The sequence below is a fragment of the Rhinolophus sinicus genome, chromosome X (assembly GCF_036562045.2).
Source record: "Rhinolophus sinicus isolate RSC01 chromosome X, ASM3656204v1, whole genome shotgun sequence".
Lineage (NCBI taxonomy): Eukaryota > Metazoa > Chordata > Mammalia > Chiroptera > Rhinolophidae > Rhinolophus > Rhinolophus sinicus.
The window spans coordinates 37,114,113-37,137,274 of record NC_133768.1 but is presented as its reverse complement, the minus strand read 5'-3'; the positions used below and the strand labels follow the sequence as shown (position 1 = coordinate 37,137,274).

General features: G+C 34.9%; 1 protein-coding gene across 11 annotated transcripts in view; it reads right to left on the bottom strand.

The window, feature by feature from the left end:
• Positions 1 to 2,626: 2,626 nt before the first annotated feature.
• Positions 2,627 to 23,162, bottom strand: part of KDM6A (lysine demethylase 6A) — a 197,577-nt gene continuing 177,041 nt past the window's right edge. For 10 of the 11 annotated variants that reach the window (XM_019717929.2, XM_019717926.2, XM_019717933.2 and 7 more), the window contains 4 exons: positions 22,193 to 22,334; positions 7,603 to 7,729; positions 5,145 to 5,315; positions 2,627 to 3,498 (listed from right to left, as the gene is read on the bottom strand). In XM_019717929.2, coding sequence (XP_019573488.2) covers positions 3,472 to 3,498; positions 5,145 to 5,315; positions 7,603 to 7,729; positions 22,193 to 22,334 — 467 coding nt within the window. In that variant the 3' untranslated portion in view covers positions 2,627 to 3,471. Of the gene's footprint in view, positions 3,499 to 5,144; positions 5,316 to 7,602; positions 7,730 to 22,192; positions 22,335 to 23,162 lie in introns of those variants that run through there. The other variant, XR_012493466.1, reaches the window with a different exon arrangement.

Here is a 23,162-nt window from a genome sequence, read left to right as displayed (position 1 = left end):
TTTGGTCTACCTCATCTCACCACAGTTCCTGTATGATCTTATCTCCTCTGGTTCTAAGCACCAACTCAATGGACAGCCAAATACATGGCTCCAGTCTAGGCCTCTCCTAATTCTAACTACTTAGATGTCCTACAAGGAATTCATTATCTTCTGTTTCCAAAACTACCCTTCTGTATTTCCTATTCTAGTTAGAAGCACCCCCCCCACACACACACATGAAGACATCTAATAGGTTCTGGGGACTTTACATTATTTCTTCTAAATGTGTGCTATTTCCATCCTAACAAAATCCAAAGTTCAAGCCCAAGTCATCTCTCCCTTGAATTTCTGTGCTTTGGAAATATCCCTCTGGCAGCAATGTACAGGACAGATGGAGTGTGTTAAAGCAGGCAGGAAGATTACTGCAAATTCAGTGCTGTTCTGCTGCTTAAATCCCCTGGATGGCTCCATATTAACTACAGGGTAAAGTGTAACTCTCTCATGGCAGGAGGCTTTCCAACATCAGGGTCTTCCTACCTCTCCTCTCAGTTGTCTTTTAAAACTCCTCCAAACCATTAGGTCGAAGTTCCCAAATCCTCCTGCTCTGGAAGGTGTGCTGACTGATGTAAACCCTGCTGAAATGCAAGCCCCGGTACTCCTCACTCTTATTGTTCTCTCTTCTAGGTTTTGCCTGATGTATTACATGAATCTCCCATATTAGATGTGTATGTATGAAGGGTAGGGGGCAGGAATCACATCTTACTCAGATTTGGTTAGAAGCTAAATATACTAAATGAAAACACACGGTGATAATTTAAAGATTTAATAACGAGGTCCTGAGAAGCAGACACTTCACCTAAGTTAAATTCATAATATTATGAGATCTTAAATTTCAGTTCACCAATTACTAGGATTTTGAAAGGCCTGTCAATTTACGTCTTTGGAAAAGTGATTTAAATTTTATTTTAAAATGTAGAAGCCAATTTTATTTATTTTTGATTTAACTTAAATAAGTTAAACAAGTTCAACTACTGTACTCATAGTGTAAGATTTCTCGTGACAGCAAGAAAAAAATGACGTAGTTCTCACTTTCTGGATCAACACATATGTTTTTATACAGTGTGTAATCAGTTTTTTCCCCTAAACAATGTGTGTGTTATGCTGAAACCTGTTTCATTATTAAGGGGCCTGGATTGTGTTTGCTTTAATGAAATTTACCTATATAAGCAGTAAAAAGAAAAAAGCATTTTATTTCTTCTGAAACCTGAAGAATGTAAATTATAAAGGATGTTAAATTGACGAAAAACAGTTTACGTAAGATTTTGTTCATTTAGTTATACTTCAGAGTAATGTTCAGGTGTTTGATTTCTATCTCCTATCCTCTCTATCCATTAAAAAACTAAGTTAAACAAATATTATTCCAGGCATATAATTTCCAAATATGTATTGATGAAACACTGCTAAATTACTCCTCAATGTCACACAACTTATATTAATCTTGGTAATAAGTTATCTTAAAACTACAGAAAATAAGACATTGTGTTAGTAAGATAAACTAGAAATGGTTAAAAAAACATTTAAGCGTAGCTTTAGCATTCTGTTATCATCTTTGTTTCTGAAGGTTGGCTTGCAATTTTTATTTGCAAAAATGTCCTGAGTTCATTTTAAAATATTAATGGTTAAACATCCTAAATAGCACTTAGACAAGCACTCCTGCTCCATAACTAAGAGATTTGTAATTATTTCCTTCTGAAATTATAAATAAGAGACGATGGCTGCTACAAGTAATATTTACCAAATTATTAACTAATTGAATAAAATATCTCCATGCTTTTGCTTTCAAGCCTTCAAACTGTTTCTAGGAGGACAACATACTCCAAAACTACAGGAAAAGTACTTGATTAACGCAATCATCACGGCAATTCACCAGAGAGGATTATAAATTCTTTAGTCATAATTATAACTTGCTTTATAGCAGTCTCTATATGCTTCTTCACTAAAGCTTCCTGGAAAAATCTTAGAAGACCGTAATAAAGTGATAGGGTATTTACAGACTAGTCCCCTCCCACATCATGTCATGCAACCAGGAAAGCATGAAATTTCAAATTTCAGTAACCTTCCTAACATTAAAAAAAAACTCTCTTAATTTATTTATATTCTAAAATAGAGTCCTTAATCTGAATCTTTTTGCCATACAAAACAGTACTAAGTGATGTAAATGATTTGTCAAGCTCATGTAACATTCCCTTTAAAACCTTAAGTTCAATCACTATTTGTTTTCTACTATTATACTACATTTGGCAGCAATTGTTTATTGGTCTGTCATTGCAGTAATTGCAACTTAACAATAAACCAGTCTGACATTTTAGGTCTTGAAGATACATACCATATATATTTCTTTAAAAATAATCATACTTTTTTGTAAGCAATACTTTACAGTAAACACCTCAAAAATCTACCATAGATGTGAAACTTAAAACGAGAAAAATTTAAGTTCTAAATCTTTATACATATATATCCAGATTTCTATATATATTATATATACATACATAAGTATATATAAAATATATATAATCAGATTTGAAAAATGAACAAAAACTGGGCACTGTACATAAAGTCTTTTTAAAACTCAAACAATAGAAAACTCTTTAAACATTAAACAATTTTAATAAAAGTTTCTGTACAATGCTAAGCAGTTTTATTTACATATAGAAAATGTAATAGGAGTAGTGCTTGAAATTACAGAACTCCTTAAAATTTCAATGGCAGGTAAATCTGGAAAAAATAACAGCATTCCATTCACAAATATTTTCAAGCAATAAATATGTATTTATAAATAGTGTAAATTTACATCAAGATTAGAAACAAAAATCACAAATCTGAAGTTTATTCCTTAGTCTATGTGCAATCCATTATCTTTGTGACTTGGCTGTTAATTTTTTAAACATTTTATTTAGGAACCGAAAGTGTAATAACCGTCATGGTTTCAAAACAAGACAGAAAAACATAAAAGCAGTAAAAAAGTTCCTTATCTAACTTTTCACATTAAAAAAAAGTTGACCAAAGAAAGCCTTAAAATTGCTAACTACACATTACAAAGAAATAACCAGCTAGGCTAGTATTCTTTTCCAAGGAAAATTCTGAAGGGGGAAAAAGATAGATGAAAACCAATTCATCAGCCCAGAAATAGAGAAATATAAAAGAGGTTGTTTTCAAGTCAGTAGTCTGTATGATGTTGCCAGTTTTGTCAGATATATACAAAACATGGAAATTATTATTTTTTTTCTGAAGCACAGCTGATCAGCTTTGAGAGTCCTGGAGTAGGAGCAGTGCTCTCCCCTGTCCAGTTGGTTGACACTCCGCACTTGAAAGGTTGCATAGACACAGTTTTCAGCCAGCAGCCTTACGAGATAGCTACAAAAAACAGTGGTGCAGAACTGGGTTACTTCCTGAATAGCAGAAAAGGTCTCATTTAATGTCCACGGAGCAATATCAAGATGAGGATGGTAATGGAGGAGCCTGAAAATTAAAGTATAGTATGTTACTTTGGTATACAAATTGTTAATAGTGTTCCCTAGCTCAAGGCTAAAGACAGTCTGCTTATGAAGATAGGGAAAATAACAATTCTCAAGAAAAGGTCAACAGCCTGCTATATAATGTCAAAGTACAATCTCTCTTACTGCCTCACACCTGTCCAATTTTCCTAAGAGTTTGAGACCATTACCTAAACCCAAGGCACCAGCATTTTTCTGTACTTTACCAGGCAGTTGAAAGCTCAAAAATTGTAAAAGTCAAGAATGTTACTAGGTTGACCATTTTTTTAGATTGCTTTAAAAAAAAGGCTTGTGGGTGGGGATGAGGGAGAAGGTAAGGGGATTAGAAAACACAACGGTAACCACAAAATTGCCACGGGTATACGAAAGACAGTTTGGGGAATGGAATCAATAATGTTGTAAAGATTTTGTAGGGTATCCGATGGACACTTGTCTCATTAGGGAGACCACTTCATGGACGGTGTAGATGCCTGACCACTACACTGTACACCTGAAGCTGAACAATACTGAATGTCAACTATAATTTAATATATATATGTGTATATGTATATATGTATGTGTGTGTGTGTGTGTGTGTGTGTGTGTGTGTGTGTGGTCACAGGATGTGGAGTAGAGCATAGGGAATAGAGTCAGGGGAACTGTAACAGGTATATACAATGTCAGAAAGGTAGTAGACTGGGGGAGGGGGGTTATCACTTTGTGAGGGGTATAAATGTCTAACTATTACATTGTTTTGTATACTTGAAACTAATTTTTAAAAAAAGGCTTGTGGAAAATAACAAATCAATTATAATTTCATTAGTGACTGGCTTCAAAAACCTATTTCAACTAAATAAGATATTTTGTTTAACATATTACAAGTAATTTTCTTCTTCAAGGAATCATGAAGGCCATTCAAGTGAAAATATCGGGAGCTAAATTTTAAAAATTCAGTTTCTGATAACATACGTAAGATAAACATAGTGGAGGAAATCAACAATTCATAAATTTTGTCTGTGCTTCTATTCATAAAACTAGTGATGTGCTAGAGTAAAATGCTTCCCTCTAAGCATCTGCTATTTAAAATTTAAAAACTGTGTGCAATGTGCAATTTGTAAGTATACTTGAATTTCATAAGATTGTATATAACATATTAGGAAGTTAAGCTCCATCAAATATTCCCATGAAGTTAATACTTCTGGCAAGAACAAAATTTTAAATAAATACAATTAGCTCTAACAGTAGAAGTATCTTTAAAAGCACATTTACTGATTTATTTTGTGGACACTAATAACCTGTTGTATACAAACACTTTATCAACTGAGATCAAATGACATAAAGAATATGATAGTGTTCAAAAAGCACATGAACATTAAAAAATGTAATTATTGTGACATTATTTTAGGCTGGTTTCACCCAGGAAGAAAAGTGAAAATGAAATATGCCAACTTCATAGGAATAAATACTTGGAAGTGGAAGAGGGGGGAATGATATGAATATTTCCTTATGCAATACCTAATGAGTCAAAGGAACATTTAAATATTTCATTACCTCCTACTTATCAGGTGGCAGAACAAACACTGCTGCTTCCCTAGCCAACTAACTATGTACTCACATGTTGATTTCACTTACTAATGTAAATTGGTCATAAACTTGCATCAGGTCCTCCATCTTGTACTGTTCTAGCACCACAAAATTTTCCAGGTTTCTGCTTGTTTTTCGTGCACAATCTTGGCAATGCACTATATAGGTCTTTCGAGAGATGCTCTCATTAGTGACAAAAAGCAGATCAAAAACCTCCACCTATTTTATACAAGAGAAAAAGCAACAGTGGTATTTATTTATTGTACTGCTTTAGTATAATTACATAATACTGCTTGACATGAAATTGTGGACAATTATCTCTGGTTAAGAGTAGGCACCAAGACAAGCATAGCTGTGTTTGAGAATCTTTAATAGACCAGGTTTATTTTGCACCAAACACAAAGACGTGGGTGGTAATGAATATTTAGGGGAGTGACCTAAGCGAATGACATACTCATTATAATCACTGGCAAAAACCTAATTTAAAAGTTTGATAAAGGTCAGCCTATTTTTGTTTTAAATCCAAAACATTAGTACACAATCAGATGAGTGATTAATTTCCTTTTACTTCTCTATGACAGTACTAATAGGACACTGTATAGATCTTTGTCTTCCCATACAGACTCAGTTCCTCAAAGATGAAGACTATGTTTTACTCATCTTTGCACCTCCAGGGCATATCACAGTACTTAGTCAAAACTCAAAATACTTGTTGAATGAATATACTCTGATTATTTTACAGATGAGGAAATTGACAGGTAAGTGACAGTGAGTAAGTGTACAGCTATAACCCTCATGTTAAAGAGTATGAGTACAAACAAAATGTGTACTCATGAGTATAGCATAGTTTTAGAAATAATACCTGTATATTATACAGAAAGACTGATGAGTGGCTAAAATTCAGGTAGGATAAGGAATAACACTGAGGGATAGGAGTCATTTTCAAATACTGGAAAGCTTATACATTCATTTTCCTGAGGTATGACACACCTAATTAGAATCTATCTGATCTCCCAATGACTTTAGCCAGGTTGTACATTAAAACAGCTGATGGATGCGATCATTTCAAACAAAAGCTAATGTCAGAATTAGAGCATTTCGAGGTTTGGAATGGTTCATTAATATCCATGGCTTTGGCATATCCTTGAATTTATTCAATAACAGAAAACTCTCATGACTTCATGTCTTCTTTGAACAGTTATGTCAATCAAAATCTCAGAGCTCACCATGTTTTCCCTTACTATCAATGGGCAACAACATTGAACCTCATGATCTAAGCTAGAAAACTTGTGAGCATTTTTCAGCCTCTCACTCCTGCCATTTAAGGAGTCGTCTTGTGAATTTTACCTTCTATAAATATTTTTGAATTCCTCTCCTTTAATATTCCCACTGCCAGTTTCTGGTCTAGGCCTTAAGATAACAACTCTTACTTAAGACCAGTGCAACAGCATCCTATCTCCATCCTCTCCAATCACTCTCTCTGAAAAACATATCCAAGTTGGTTGCCTGCTCAAAAACTTTTAATGTCGTCAATGATCTCAGAATAAATATCAAATTCCTTAAAGTCATTCAAGATGCTCTGCCAGCTTCCTACCACTTAGACTTATAAGTATAATTTGCATAGTTTGTGTTCCAGCCACATTGGACTACTTACCCTTTAATGAATGAGTCATTCCATTTCCCATACTGTTTTTATATCTCATAATATTCAATCTACTTTCAATCCTTATCATTTTTTAGCTCAGTGTAATCATACTCATCTTTAAGGATGGTCTTAAATTAGGTCATTTTTTCCCCTGAGTTATCATAACAGTTAGTAAGACCAACTTCGCATTCACAAGTCTCATGTACATTATAATTAGTTGTTTATAATTTGTCTTCTCTGAGTAGAAGGGAAGCTCCTTCAGAAGAGGTACCACATCTTTATTTTTGCATCTCTTGCAAGCCTTGGCCTCAGGAGAAGACTGACCAAATGTACCAGAGAGGATTGAACATTGATCTGCCTGGAGCTATAGTGCTTCCCCGAAAATAAGACCTAGCTGGACCATCAGCTCGAATGTGTCTTTTAGAGTAAAAATTAATATAAGACCCGGTCTTATATTAACTTTTGCTCCAAAGGACGCATTCGAAATGATGGTCCGGCTAGATCTTATTTTTGGGGAAACAGTATATTGAACTACATCAGTTTATTGACATCTGTTGGCTTCTGGACTGTTCCCAGTTTAAAATCCCAAGACTAAACAACTTGATTATCATGTTAAATGTCTACCAGATAAATGACTGTAGTAGATACTTTTAGAGTTAATTCAGTCAGTAAAATAGTATACCATCATATTAAATTTTAATAAGTAACAAGAAAATGAGACTGAACACAATGTCAATTTCAGTAAAATGCATTACATAAAAGTATAAATACATTTTTAAAAATAAATAAAATAAAGAGAAACCCAAAGTGGAGAGGTTAAGAGGCTTTATAAAACAATGGTAGATAAGAGCAGCTATTTACCTCACAAATGCTACAGTAATGTGCTGGTTCTTCTTTTGTCCGCCCATGCCATATAATCTCTTTTCCTGCAGCAATGAGAGCTTCCTTCAATGTCTGACATTGCTTCAGAGTTCTTAGAAGACAATACCTATTGTGGGGGAAAAATTATTTGTGACCAGCAACTGAATACTGAGTATTTTCAGCATTAAAGATATACCATTATAAATAATGCCAAGAGACTCAGTTCTAATATCTGTGACTTCAATTTTCTTCTGTCAATTTCTCAGATATTCTGATTTGAAAAATAAGGTTAACGCTCAGCAGGTCTGATTATGACAATATTAGATAATTTAAAGCTGAGAATAATTTATATCTGAATATAAAAATATAATGATCTAATATACAAAACCTGATTCGTTGCTTAAATATAAGCTGTTAATTTTGGCTCTTATTTGGGCAAGTCAATTAACCTCTTTGGGAGTCAAATGTCCTCATCCTTAAAATAAGGGGTCTGAATTTCAGATGTGAACTGCTATGATTCTAGCAAGGCAGGAAGGCACATTATTTTTATCAACACTACCTAGACACTCATAAACAGCATCCTCTGTATAGCTGCTTTTGAAATTTTTGAGCATATAAACAGAAAACTATGGATTTAATCACTACACAATACCAAACTGATTGTACAATAGCGCTAAAGAAGAAAAAAAAGACATTTAATTCCTCTATTTTAACTTGAGGGTAATATAGTGGAATCTTTCATTTACATTAACACAATTCAACTTTTCTTATAATTTGTACCTTTTCTAAACTCAATTTGTGCTGATTTTCCTATAGTTTGCTGTAATTACTTGGAATTGTCTGCTAAATTCTTATTGTCTTGTGAATCTTAGTGGCTTAGGTTCTCCATTTAAACAAAGAGGTTGGACTAGGTAATCTCTAAGGCACTTTTTGCTCTAAAATTCCGGAGACAATGAAAATACCCTAAGGAAAAGGAAATGGAGTTAGCAATTGAGTGCTGTTTGAAAGCAAAGGTCTTGTCTGTTTTATTCAAGCTGTCTACTCACTGCCTATGACAGTGCCTGGCATATAGCAGGTGCTTGATAAACATTTGATTACTGAACAACTAAAATTTAAAGTATGGTAAGTAATAGCATATGTAATTTCTCTTAATTTATATTTCCTTGCTATTTTATAAGTTATTAGGTTTAAGTACTGTTACTTATCAGAACCCATGTCAATTAAGCCAGGGTAAAAAAGATGACTAAAAATATACGTAAAACTTGTAAACATAAAACAATATCAATCTTATAATTGTAAGGCAAATCCATTAAACATCATATTCAAAGAATTTCTCAGTTTGGTTTTAGCAATTCTTTGCCTTTTACTTATTTTGAAAAAAATAATGCTTCAGACTATGGCTGCAAGTCAAAGCTAGGACAGTGATAACTCTGTATGTGTGTGTATTCATGTGTGAATGCATTTGTGAAGGTATGCTGGGGGGTTGCAAGTAGAAATTTAGGTCATGGCAAAAAGAATATAATTCAGACTATGCTGCTAGCTCTTTTTATTTTTTATTAGTTTCAGGTGTACAAAACAATGTAACAATTAGACATTTACACCCCTCATAAAGTGGTAACACCCCACCCCCCCAGCAGTCTACTACCCCAGTCTACTACCTGTCTGACATTGTACATAGCTGTTACAAGTTCACTGATTATATATATCCCTATGTTGTCTTAAACAGTACCTGCTCCTCCCCTTTTTCCTTCCCCGTCCCATACAATTCACCCCTGAAGGCACTGATCTTACTGAAAAAGTTTTCCAAGCAGGGCCTCAAAATAAGGTCTCTTTCACAGGAAAATAATGCCTGAAACTTTGCAGATACCTCTGGATGATTGGCAGATTCCACTATGCTCCCATGTGGGAAAATAAACAAACAAAACAATCTAATAAATAAAAAGAGGACAAGACAGAGGAGGCATGGCCTTAGGTACTTTATGCATATTATGCAACTTAGGCCTTTTAACAACCCTGTGCAGGAGGCACTATTATCGCCATCTTACAAATGAGGAGACTAATGTTCAGAGAGGCTAAATTTGTCGGATGTCATAAAGCTATTTCTTAAGTGTTGGGCTAGAGTTTTATAAAAGCAGAAAAATCTCAAGCTTTCCCTCACTACCATCTTTCCCCAAAAATAAGACTTACCGGATGGACTATCAGCTCTAATGTGTCTTTTGGAGCAAAAATTAATATAAGACCTGGCCTTATTTTAGTATAAGACCGGGTCTTATATAATACAATATAATTATAATAAAATTATAATATAATGTAATGTAATATAATATAATATAATACCGGGTCTTATGTTAATTTTTGCTCCAAAAGAGGCATTAGAGCTGATGGTCTGGCTACGTCTTATTTTCGGGGAAACACGGTATCTCACACTGCACTCTCTTCCACATCTTCTTACCCACTCCTCTGCTTCTCTTTTGAAAATGAGATTCTGTCAGCACAATCCACACTCCGCCCCAACACAGAGCCTTGGTTCTGCGGAGCATTATTCCACTCTACTCAGCGAATGAACTTTCATCTCCAATGCTACTGACTACATTGGCAGTTAGATAGCAGTTTATAATTTATGGTTAGTTTGATAGTTTCATCTAGAAAAGGGCAATATACAACTTTCCTGCAAACAATAAAAGGTTAGAGGTAGGGTTGCTAGTAAATACTAAGCCATGAATATTCTGTGTCTGAAATCACAGCTCAGAATTTTTATTGAGAAATTGGAATCTTAGAAAACTGACAGTTCTATTAATCTGATCTGACAAATGAATGACCAAATTGTGGTTTCCTCCTTGCCCTTAATATTAAATTTGTTTGTTCCTGCCCATTTTCAAAAGGTAACAGTTGGAGGAGTAGCCAGTTAGCTCAGTTGGTTAGATGCTGGTAACACCAGGGTTGCCGGTTCAATCCCCACATGGGACAGTGTGAGCTGCGCCCTCCACAACTAGACTGAAACAACTACTTGACTTTGGAGCTGATGGGTCCTGGAAAAACACACTTAAAAAAAAAAAAAAAAGGTAGCAGTTGGAATAGGAGGAAAATTGAGAGACAGACACTCTTCTTGAGTCCACAGCAGTGAGCAGGTCCTAAACAAAGGATGTGATTCAATCGAAGGGTAGGGAAAAATAAATAGAAAATAAAGAGATTTAGGGAAAGGATCCTAGGGAAGACACAGATATAATATTCAAGACTTAACAGTAATCTGTTCTGCTTTGATTAATTCCAGTCTTTGATTTTATATGAAGGTAACGTTTGAGTGTATTGAAAAGCTAAAAAATAAAGTCAAACAAAATCAGGGTTGTTTGTCATTTCCTCTTCATTTTAGTTTTACTAAATTTTAATAAATTTACCTTACATAAATTAAGAATTCAATTTATTAAAAACCACATTTTAAATCACTAGCGAAAAGTGTGAAAATGTAGAAGACATGCTGCTTTTAATAAATACATTTTACGAACAGGGTCAGAAATGTTTTCAGGAGATAGAGAAGCAAGGAATTCTTTTACTTTTAAGGATCAATGTGGTTTCAGGACCCAAACTCTGCTTTCAGTTGTGAATGAAAGACTACCACAAAAAGGCAGGGAAGATTAAAGATAGCTCTGGCTTAAAAGAAAACCAAGAAAATGCTGACTGAGGGCTTGGTGTATTTGAGGTTATACAGCAGAATCTAATTCTCCCAAAAACCAATCTGCAAAGATGACATCTAAAAAAGGATAGAATTTTAGAGAATGACTTCACATAGGGGATAGAAATGAAAATATACTTGAAATATTAGAAGAAAACTGAAAACGATAATATGAGAACAAATGACCATGCCCAATATAATCACAAATCAATACAGTAGGCAAAAGATAAACAGACATAGTACGCCATGGATGCTAAAAGGAGGGAGAGCTCATCTTCAGGTGATGGGAGGTAGAAATCACAGAAGTTTACATAAAGAAGTTGTCAATTTAGATGTGAGCAGGAAGGAGAGGTGGGCAGAAGGCACCTTCCTGGCAGAAGGAATGCCATGAGCATAGTATGGGGATTACTTAGGGAATAAATAACTGTTCTTATAAGATTTTTAATCATAGGATGAAGTTTGTAGGGCAGGAGAATAAAGGAATGAAACTATAGTGATATCGTATGTCGAAGTTAAGACAACACTGGGGATTACTCTGACATTCTGGGGGCAAGTTTCCAAAGGAAGTTCCCAAATGTCAGTGTGGAGACAGATGAAGCACGAGTTAACTTGATATGGCACTTTTAAAGTCTTTATGGTAACAATCTCAGCCACTAAGTATATGGTGTACAAATTAGAGTATACCAAGAGGCGCCTTGCCTTGCACAATCCCTCTTACTGAAAGAGTCATGCAGGAAAAGCCAACACATGAGCCCTCATAACACACTTGCCACCTGTCACTCCAGGATTGTGACCCCTAGGACAACAGAGTGTCTGAATGTGAATAAGACATCTAACAGTTTCATTTAAACCTACCACATGGCTGAAAATCAAGGTCTCAGTCAATGATAAAATGAGTATCTTAAGAATTTTAAACCCTTGGATAGAAAAAAGCAAGCATACAAAAGCAAATATATGTTAACCATGAGAAAGCACAGAGTTTTAGAATTTTTAGATTTCATTTGCTCAATGTCATCACAAAGCAGTGTATATTTAACCCAACAGTTTATTAGAAGACCCCCAAGGACAACAGCACAGGGATCTATGCTAACCATGGACTGGTCTTCGTGACTATACCCTCTTATTCAATTATTAGGCCAACTGATTATGACCAGAGTTGCAGAACACCTCATTTATCCATTTAAAAATGGGAATCAAAGGGGAAAGGGAGTTCTTAACAGTTTGCTTTCATTTATGTTCAATACCTATGTGCCTGTGATAAAGTGTATAGTATGTATATAGGGTAATAATGTATAATATGTGTGAAAGCATAAAAAATATTGTTAGTTCTGAAAGAGATCTAATCTAGAGTATCCGTAACTTGCCTGATCACAGGATTCATGTAGGCCACTGTGACAGAGATTCCCATGGTTCTTCTCACAGAGCTTTAAATTTACTTGTTAGAAAAAGACTAGAAATCTTTTCATAAGAGTCTTGGGTGATTCTTATGATCAGGCAAGTAAAAACCAGTGCAAAACTCTTACTTCAGAAGTGATAAAGTTGGAAACAATGTCTAACATTTGTAATAATATTTTTCAATAAACAAGTGTGGTAACTTCACAAATCATGTTTTTGTATGATTAGAGCCTTAAGAGACCACAGAAAGATGCAGGGTAGGTAAGAGCATCCTAGAGCTAGATTGCCTGGGTTCAAATCTCAGCTCCACCCATACTTATTCTCTGTGCCTCAGTTTCCTCAACTGTAAAAAGGGGACACCTAACTTACAGAGAGCTATTATGAGGGATGTTATATAACATGATTAAATTAGTACCTGGCAGCCAGTGATCTATATTTGAATTTGACATGTTAAAACTCTTAAATTGTGTTAAAATAATTATAATTACTAAATTGGAGTTATTTTTTTAACTTGAAAAAAACTGCAATGACTGCCAATTGAAAAGAAGACAAAACAAATTATTTAAAATGGGTTTGTTTATTAGTCTAGATTCCATTAAGTCAGGATTTCTCAACACTACTGTTAATTATTTTTTGTGGGGGGATAATTTTTTGTGGGGGCTGTCCTGTTCATTATAGGATGTTTAGCAATATCCCTGGCTTCTAACCACAAAATATCAGTAGCACCCCTTCCACTCAAATCAGGACACTGCCGTATGTCCCTTGGGGATGGGGGTGAGGGGAGGCAAAATTGCCCACAGTTGAGAACCACTGTACTAGGTCCGTGAATATTAACTAACTTAAAAAACAGAAGGTGATAGAAGTTTCTATAATTAATAACAACAGTTACCATTTACTGAGTGCTTACTCCATGCTAAGAACCACATGTACTCCTAAAAGTTATATTAGAAAGATACAATTATTATCCTCATTTTTTCAGAAAAAGAAACAAAGACTAATAGGCATAGTAATTTGCCCATGGTCCCGCAGACAATAAATGGAGAAGCTAAGATGTGAAGGCTAGATTCCAAACAACTACACAATACTGCCATGCTTGTAATATTTCACTGGGATATTAAATAGCACAGACTCTAAGACTCAGAAAAATTAAAAAGGAACAGCAAATAACGAAAACATAGCAATCACATATACACAATAGGCACAGATAAAGTACATAAAGTATTAATATTGTGAATATAAGATGGTACCTTTAAAAACCGAAATATAAAAACAGTACTTTATAAGATAGATGGTCAAAAGAATGATAAAATGATATGACAAGAAATTAAGTTTGTGGGGAGTGGTTTCCAATGGACTCGATACTGTGGAAATTTTAGAAAATTAACTTTCTACTCGCCAGCATACTACTTACTGTCTGATATGCTCCTCCTAAATCTAAGACTTCCTAATATTGAAAATTTCAGAGGAAAATGGGCTCTTTGGCATTCTATTTTTGACATTTCAAAATGTACTGAACTTACTATCATGTTGATTTAAGTGGAACCAACAAAGTAGTTGAAGAAATCAGAATTTCCAACATATCAGAAACACTATCATTAAATTAGCTTGTTAATAGTCCACAGGATTGTAACAATTTATACCGTATTTATTGGAGTTGGCCTTATCTACTATTGAGATTAAACCATTCCACTGCATCTAAAAGAATCTATTCTGAAAGCCTGTTATCTATAGGGAAATCTAATCATTACCAATAGTATCCAGAGTCCACATAATGCATTATCATTTGATTCCTTTCAAGGGTCCTGTCAGAAGGACTACTTCAATGCTAAAACATAATGAATGTATGAGTCTTAGGCAAGTGAACTAAAAAAAGAGCCTTAGCGCTATACAGGGATAAATGTAGGACAAAGCAATCTACCTCAAATGGGAATCACGAATTTACAAAGAATGAGGGTTTCTCTTAGCTCTCAACTAGCTTAAAATTAAAACCAAAGGATAAAAACTGTATACTATGATGAAGATGGATCAAAAGTAGCAATATCCCCACCCTTAATTATTTTAAGCGTTAAAGTGCCTATTTACTACAACTTGATTTACTAAGGACCCACTAATAGAAATATCTATCACATAGTTTATATGGGAATGGGACAGGAGTTTACCAAAAATAAAAATCAATATTTCTTCTGAAAAAATGTACAACCCAAATAATTATGAGAAAAACAAAACAAGAAGAAAAAACCCTCATAGGTCTAAAAGAGACTAAAGACACAATGACTACACACTGAATTCAATACGAACCTTGATTCAATCTAGATTGGGGTGGTGGAGTGGGAAGGGTAAAGAGCATAAAAAAAATTAAATCGTGTATATATACCACAACTACTATTCGGCGGTAAGATGATATAGGAACATTTGTGACAACATGGATGGATCTTGAGAGTGTAATGCTGAGCGAAATAAGTCAGACAGAAAAAGCAGAGAACCATGTGATTTCACTATGTGGTATATAAACCAAAAACAACAAAAGAACATGACAAACAAATGAGAAACAGAAACTCATAGACACAGACAATAGTTTAGTGGTTACCAGAGGGTAAGGGGGTGGGGGGTGGGAGATGAGGGTAAGGGGGATGAAATATATGGTGATGGAAGGAGAACTGACTCTGGGTGGTGAACACACAATGGGATTTATAGATGATGTAATACAGAATTGTACACCTGAAATCTATGTAATTTTACTAACAATTGTCACCCCAATAATTTTAAAAAATAAAAAAGATAAAAAATAAAAAAATTTGGGGTAGTTGGGGGAAATTCAAATATGGACTGCATATTAACTGATTACTATTGAATTTCACATTTCTCACATATGGTAAATTGTACTGTGGTTATGAGACTATCCTTATTAAGCGATGCGGGTTGAAGTATTTGAGGTGACATGTCATAATGTCTGCAGATGCAGACATTAGTTTTTCATATGACTCAGCTGAGAAAGTATGTGCACATGTGTGTATATAGAGGCAGCTAAATAAGTGTGGCAAAAACTTATCTGATGAATCCAGATGAGGTTATATAAGTATTCATTGTATTATTCTTTCAACTTTTATAGAGTAAAAAAAATTTCAAAAATAAAAGTTGAAGAAAAAAGTATAAACAACTTTGGGGGAGCATGTGGCAATGCATTATATGCAAATTTTATACATTTTAAAGGAGAATAAGATATATTAACATGGAAAAATTGTCATAGTTCAATGAATTAAAGGAAGAGATCAGTAGCTTTAGGTTTATAGTTTTCCTTAATTCATTTCTTTGTGTGGGCACTGCTCTACTCTAAAGCTAATGGTTTAGAAAACTCAATAGCTAACAAGTGGGGCTTAAACTTGAGATACTTAAAAGTTCTAAAGAAGGAGAAACTAAGTTTGCTTGCAATATATGTGGTATGTAGAAAAAGTTTATGTTCATTTAAACAGTAAAAATAAATCAAAAGAAAAATTATGCACTGAGCTTTCACTAAAATTTTCCTAAGGAATTAGGCTGTGAACTTTTCAACTCAAGTTCACTGCATTATGAAATGAAAGAAATAATCAAGATAATGAATAGTCTTTTGACTCATGATAATGTAGGAGGTATTTGGAAGAATGTGAAGTAGAGTATGGAAATTAGTGTATTTTAGTAAAATAGCTAGGATATAAAAATTGAAAGAGATTTACTAAATGACTTAGATAAAGCACGTTATAGAATTGCAGGGCTCTAAAAGACTTGAACTTGAAAATACAAAGAAAAAAAGTGATATTGACTTGTTTAAGTAACTACTGGTAATTCATTCTCAAAATGATAAGGATAGTAGGTGACAATAGGAGATAACACCATTTCCCATTATTAAATCACTTAGTATAAATACATATTATACATATTATAATCCCAAAGGTTTTTCATAAATTTTGCACAAACTGATTGGTACTGAAACTTGGCCTGGGGCTTTTTATAGTTTTCACTTAGCTCATCAGAGTAAATGTATGCTTTACTGCAGAAATATTAATGAATTTGATTCCAGGATACTGGCACACTCCCTGCTAAGAGGGTAAAATATAAATGCACTGTATTACTTACTAAATCCAAAGAATTCTGAATACCGAAACAGATTTGGCCTAAAGGGGTTTAGGACAAGGGACCATGCAGCTGTAGTACTACTTCTGTGAAATCTTTCCTGAATGTTCCCCTCTCAGAAGTGTCTTTCTCTGTGCTCCGCTGAATTTTGTGTGTGTGTTTACATTTTCCATCATTAGAGCAAAGATCATGTATTTTAGTGTTTTGACTATTTCCCCATTTAATCAATGTACCTTTATCACGTAGCATAACACCCGGAGCACCAACTTATTTCACAATAAATAATAAACAAATACGAAATGGGTAAATTTTGCTTACATTCTTTTTAACTGAGCAGACTTACCATTTAACTATAAAGACCTGAAAAACTACACATTGTAGATTCACAGTATTTATGAACTAAAAATAATAATTCAGGGAGAAAGTTAAGGAAGAGGACTATCTTTGCACATCTTCTCTATTCCACTTCTTACATTTAGCTGATATTTTTTCTTTTAAAATAACCTACAATTGATATGCTCAATGTACACTGAACTAATGCTTTACTGAAACATAATTCAGAGGGGAAAAAAAGAGGAGGTATAAAAAAGTGCAGTTCATACTAAAGATGGTTTAAAATACCAAATAGAGTGGTAAAAACAAACAGAAAGTTCAAGTACACATCCAAAGGCAGCATTGGGAGACATGGCTGACAAGGTAAGTGGGGGTCAGATTTGAGGCACAAATGGGGATTTTAAAGAAAGTTTACATTTGTGCCTTAGTATGTTTAGAATAGTTGGCCGCTGGTGACCTCAGCAAGAGAAGTGACAGGGACATATTGAAGGTAGAAAGCCACACCGTCATGGATAGTGGAGTGACCAAGAGATGAAGACAATGACTGAAAGCAGAGGGAAGGAATGGCAAAGGAGAACCGTTTCTTAAGAACTGGTACAGCTCACAAGCCAGAACAAACCAGTACCACTTCCTTTGCTGGCAGGATACTAGATTTGAGGATCAAAGCAATGATGTGGATACAATTTTACAGCTGAGCTTGTGAAAAAAAACAAAACCCTTCCTTCTCTATTCTCCTCCATGTTCTCTCCTGACCTTTATCTAATTCACCTATTTGTTTTTCTTAAATATTCTCCAAGTACTGTCCCCAACTCTTCTTCCTCTCAAGGCAATCACAAACCAATAGGTAACTAGAAGACTCCCTAGTAAGTCAGCTCTGACTTTGCTCTCTGGAGTTTTGTTTTATTTCCTACAACCTGTGCTAAACAGCTCTATCCAACTATTTTACCAGCTCTTCAAACTTCTCACTGTCCCAAAATGAAGTCCTGTGGCATAGATACACACAAGTGGCTTTTATGTAAGGCAGACATGGGCTTAAATCCTGGCTCTAACCAAGTGGGTGACCTTGGGGATGCTGTGAGGTATAAAGGAAATACAATCTGGGAAGCATTCTGCTCAGTGCTTGGCTAAGTACCAAGCTCAATTTATTAACCAGTATTACTAAACCATCTAGAACCCAGACTTGAAAACCCAAAGTATCTTTGATTCACTCCTCTCTCTTGTCATCTGGAAGCTTATTCTATTTATCTAACTGCTAGAAACTAGATCTTTATGAAACTCAAATTAGATATTAGTTAAAAACCCACCAAAACTCTCCAACAGAATAGCCTTAAGTTTGGCATTCAGTGCATGATCTGCCACTAAGAACTTTTACAACTTATCTTATTCTACTACTCATCACACATTGTGCCCAAGCCAGAAGGCACCACCAACTGTCATCAACATAGATATGGCAGAATTGTGTCACATACACACTTAAGCTCATGCAAATAAATGGTATGGGAGGAATTTAGGAAGGAGGGCAAAGCAAGTAGGTGGTGGGGAGAGAGTGAAAGCAGGAAGAAAAGATGAGTGGCGTGAGTATGCATTTGCCATTTCTCTAGGCGGTCTGAGTTCCTCTGATCCTCTTGCAGGGTAAATAGCTTACCATGCTGAGATGATTTGAACAGTACAACAGGGCCTCTACATATAAGCCAACTGTTTTATTTTTGCCCGATGCTCAACTGAATAAAAGGGATTTATTCCCTCACTGGAGGAAAATGTGATTATGTTGGACTGAAGGAGACATGGTATGTTATGTATACTATTATTTTATGGATGAACTGAAGAATCTTTCTCATAGTGTAAGAGTTTGGTCTTAAGCTGATTTTAAGTGCTATTCCTCTCTCCTCACTCTACCTCCACATCTTCAACCTTCATGCACAAAGTTTTACTTGAAAACAGGACCTATATTAGATATATCTCACTCACTAACACACACAATACTTCTCAGTGCCTAGCCCAGAGCGTGGGGCATTACTGACTGGTGAAAAGTACATTTTTAGCAATAAATGAATGAATGTATTTTTTTTACAAAAAGCTTATAATAAAGCAAGGAAAGGCTGAGAGGCCTGGATTTACGCTTAACATTTTCAATTGTGTGATGACAAAAAGAGTTCACTAATCACATCTCAAGACGGCTCAGGCTGGGGGCAGAATTGCTAATATAGTAAGGAATACAATCAAGATTCAAATGATGGGACATTTTGTAATGAAGGGTAAAAATAGAGTAAGATAAGCATTTAAGTGCATTTAGGTTAAAAAATATATATAAGGAAGGCATTAGGAACAATAGTATCACCAGTAATTTTAAGTGAAAAAACACCCAAATGTATGTATTCAATTTCAATATAAGACAATTTTATAACAAATATGATGCAAGTGTCAATGCTCAACGTGTCAACTGTTAAGAGGGACAATAACAAATTGGAAGGATGGGTAGAATGGATGAAAAAGATGATGACAGAGGTAAGAGATGTTTAACTTAATTAAGACCAGGTAGGAAGAACAGACTACAACAATGAAGTTTCCTTGACTCCTTTTTCCCACTTACACCACCCAATTTATGAACAAGTCCTTTGAGCTTTAGCTCCACCAGTCCCTAAATTTAATCCCTCTCTCCACCCCCATGGGTAAATGTCTGTCCAGGTTCATCTGTCCAGTTAACAACTGCCGCCTAAATGCACCCCCCCCCCCCCACACACACACTTCTGCTTCTAACCTTGCTCCTTGGAATCCATTCTCTACAAAGCAACCAGATTCACTTTCTTAAAGTTAAAATTAGAACCTATCCCCCATCTGCTTAAAATCCTCTAATGGTACATCCAGAACTAATATATAAACTTCTTTCCATGTCCTAAAAGTCCATGTCCAATCTGGTTCCTGTTTACCTCACTGAGCTTATTTACCACCCCTTTCTTTCTCTCACTCCGCTATGGTCACAATGGCCTTTTTGTCCTATAAACATACCAAAGTTGCTCCCAATTGAGTCTTGTTCCCTGGGCCTGAAACGTTCTACTCCTAGATCTTTGCATGGCTGACTCCATCTCATTATTAAGGTCTAAGCACAAAACTCATTTTTTAAGACAACTTCCCTGACCACTTTACAAAAAGCAGCACTCCCATCCCACCCCCAATCCATATATTAACTATTTTATCTTATTTATTTTACTCATCAGTAATTTATTTATCTGTCTGGAGGTCTCTCTGTCTTGCTCCACTAGAGATTAAGTCTGCTGAGGGCAGGGATTTTTAACTTACATATCACTATGTGTATCATCAGTGCCTAGAACAGTGTTTTTGGTATAGAGCTGGCTCTCAAACACTTGCTGAATGGGATTTATTCTACATAAATCCCAAATATACTTAGGGACTTGGGACCAAACGACAGGCAAATTTTAGGTCAATTTTTAAAGAACTTTCAAGAATGATAGGGAGGTAATGAGAATGTTCAAGAAGTTCCTGGATGACCACAAATTATGAATGCTGCAGAAAGGATTACTGTATAAGTAGGTGTTTTTACTAAATGACCTTTAAAATCCTTTCCCATTATAAAATCCTAATCTATCCAAAATGTAACGAGTCACTTTCAGTCCATACAGCTATTAGATAAATAGTTTCTTTACTGTACCATCCCTTTACCTTCAGGTGATATGAATTATGCCTCTAGTTTATGCCTAGCTCCAATTTACTAAGCATCTTTAGATACTTTAGATAATTTCCCCCTGCAAGTAACCCTGAACTTGCTATTCAGAGCCAAGTACCATTCTGATATATAATAGGATAAATGGATAGACAACCCCTACACCTCACTACCAATTACATGTATAGAGTATGGTACCTAAGACCCAACTTTTTCAAGAATTTGTACATTACTTGGTATGGTTTGGTTTTTGTTACCTTTTGCCTCCTCCCACTACTTCTGCCCAGGACTAGATAAAACAGTGCAACTGATAAAGGACTGTATCATAAGATAATCCATTGGCATGTTACCTGGGCCACACAATTTTTGTTTGGATAAAAATTTGGATTGAGGTTTGAAATCATTTTAATAAGCCAGGATTACTTTCAAAAGACAGTATTTTAAAAACAACATGTAATGACCAAATTAATATAGCTGCAGAAGAAACACTTAAGTATTATTTTAACAAAGACAAATTTATTTTTTTCAGTGAGTATAAAGCAGTGTATTCCCAAATGAGTTTTTGAGATCAATTCTTCAAAAGATACTGGTCAAACAAATAGATTATAACCCTGGGAAATACAATAGATTATAACCCTTCTCCCCCATTCACAAAACCCACCAACACTTTAGTCGTTAAAACATTTTACAAAAAATAAAAAAATAAAAATAAAAGACTTGAACTTTCTCTAATTCATCATGTCCCATTATTTCTTTGACCAGAACTCCCCACCTTTTCGGAGTAGGGGTAGTAGTAGAAAACACAGTTTAGGGAAACACTGCTATATAGCACCATTTGAAAATGTTGCTTCTAAATAGATTTACAAAATAATTAGGATAGAAACTGTAACAATAAATGAGAAGCTTACTAGGATATGTGTATTCAAATAACTTGTATTATACATGTTTAAAGCTGCTAAGAAAAGGGACAATTATAAGATGAATGATTTAATGAAAACAATAAAAAAATTAACATTTTAGTCAAATCCCTATATTAAATGGTAATTTCTCTGTACAGGCAATTATATAGTGATGTCGTTCCCTCCCCCAATATTAAGGGCAGTCTGTCAATATTAAAACTAAAGTTCTCCTAGGAAGCAGGTGATTCAGAGGATAATGGGGAAGGACAGGTTTGTGAATCTACTGGTTTAAAATCATTTGTGCCTTTTGTTCCTCTTTATACACTAGTGTACTGACTACTTGGGAGGGAAATATACTTTTAACATGTGGATTATAGTATTACATTTTGCTAGACTTCTGGACCATTTTGTTTTGATGTCAATAGAATTCTATGGTAGGGGGGAAGTATTGAATAGTTAACACTCCCCCAAAAGAGAGGGACTACAGCAGTTTTAGAAAGCACTTACTTAATCATTTCAAAAAGCTTTGGATCTGAGACCTTGATATTTCGTGCCATATTCCAGGAAAGATGAACCATGGGTACTATTGACTTCACACTTTGCAATTTGTTCCATTCGTACCGTTCCACTGCCAATTTATACTGGCAGGCTAGGGAAAAAAAAACAGTTATAAAGCAACCCAAAGTACCAAAAGATATGAAGATAACCATTATCACCTTCTCGGGTGACATCATCAACACTAATTCTGAAAACCTTAAAACATTATAAAAATAATTGTGTTTTTGATAACTATGGTAACAATAACAGTAAAGAGTGCTTTGTAACTATGTGCCAGGCATTGTGTTGAGCTATTTTCATACATTATCTCATTTAATCTTTAGCATCACTGTATTAATTTTATTACCCCCATTATACAGATGAAAAAACTGAGGCCCAGAGAGATTATATAACTTGCCCAAAGTTGCAAGAGCCAGGCCCTGGTCCTAATCCAGGTCTTTCTGGCTCCAAAGGTCATATTCTCTTAAGTATTTACTGCCTGAAGGTAGGCATAATCCAAGGCAGGATTTTGACATAACAGGGCTATTCATGAGAGATACTAGATAAAAGAAAAATTTAAAAGAATGAACAACCACTTTACTTTCTCCCATAAAGGGTTTTCTTTATAAAAGAAAACCAAGCACTCTAAAAATTATTAAAAGTATATCTTCCTCACTCCCTCCACTGCTTCATTTGTTCTTCTGCCAGCTGAAAGCAGGTTACAATGGAGCACTATAGGATGGTGGAACATGGGGCCCAGAATCACTGCATGGATGAAAGCTACCCATTGATCACAAATACCCATTTTGGAGTATTACGTGAGGAATAATAAATGTCTATTGCTTTTGAAAAAAAAATAGAAGGGTATTTTCCTTGTATATAAAGACATACATTTGTTATATGCTGAGATCTACAGTCTTGAATTTCTTTTTGTTAACTT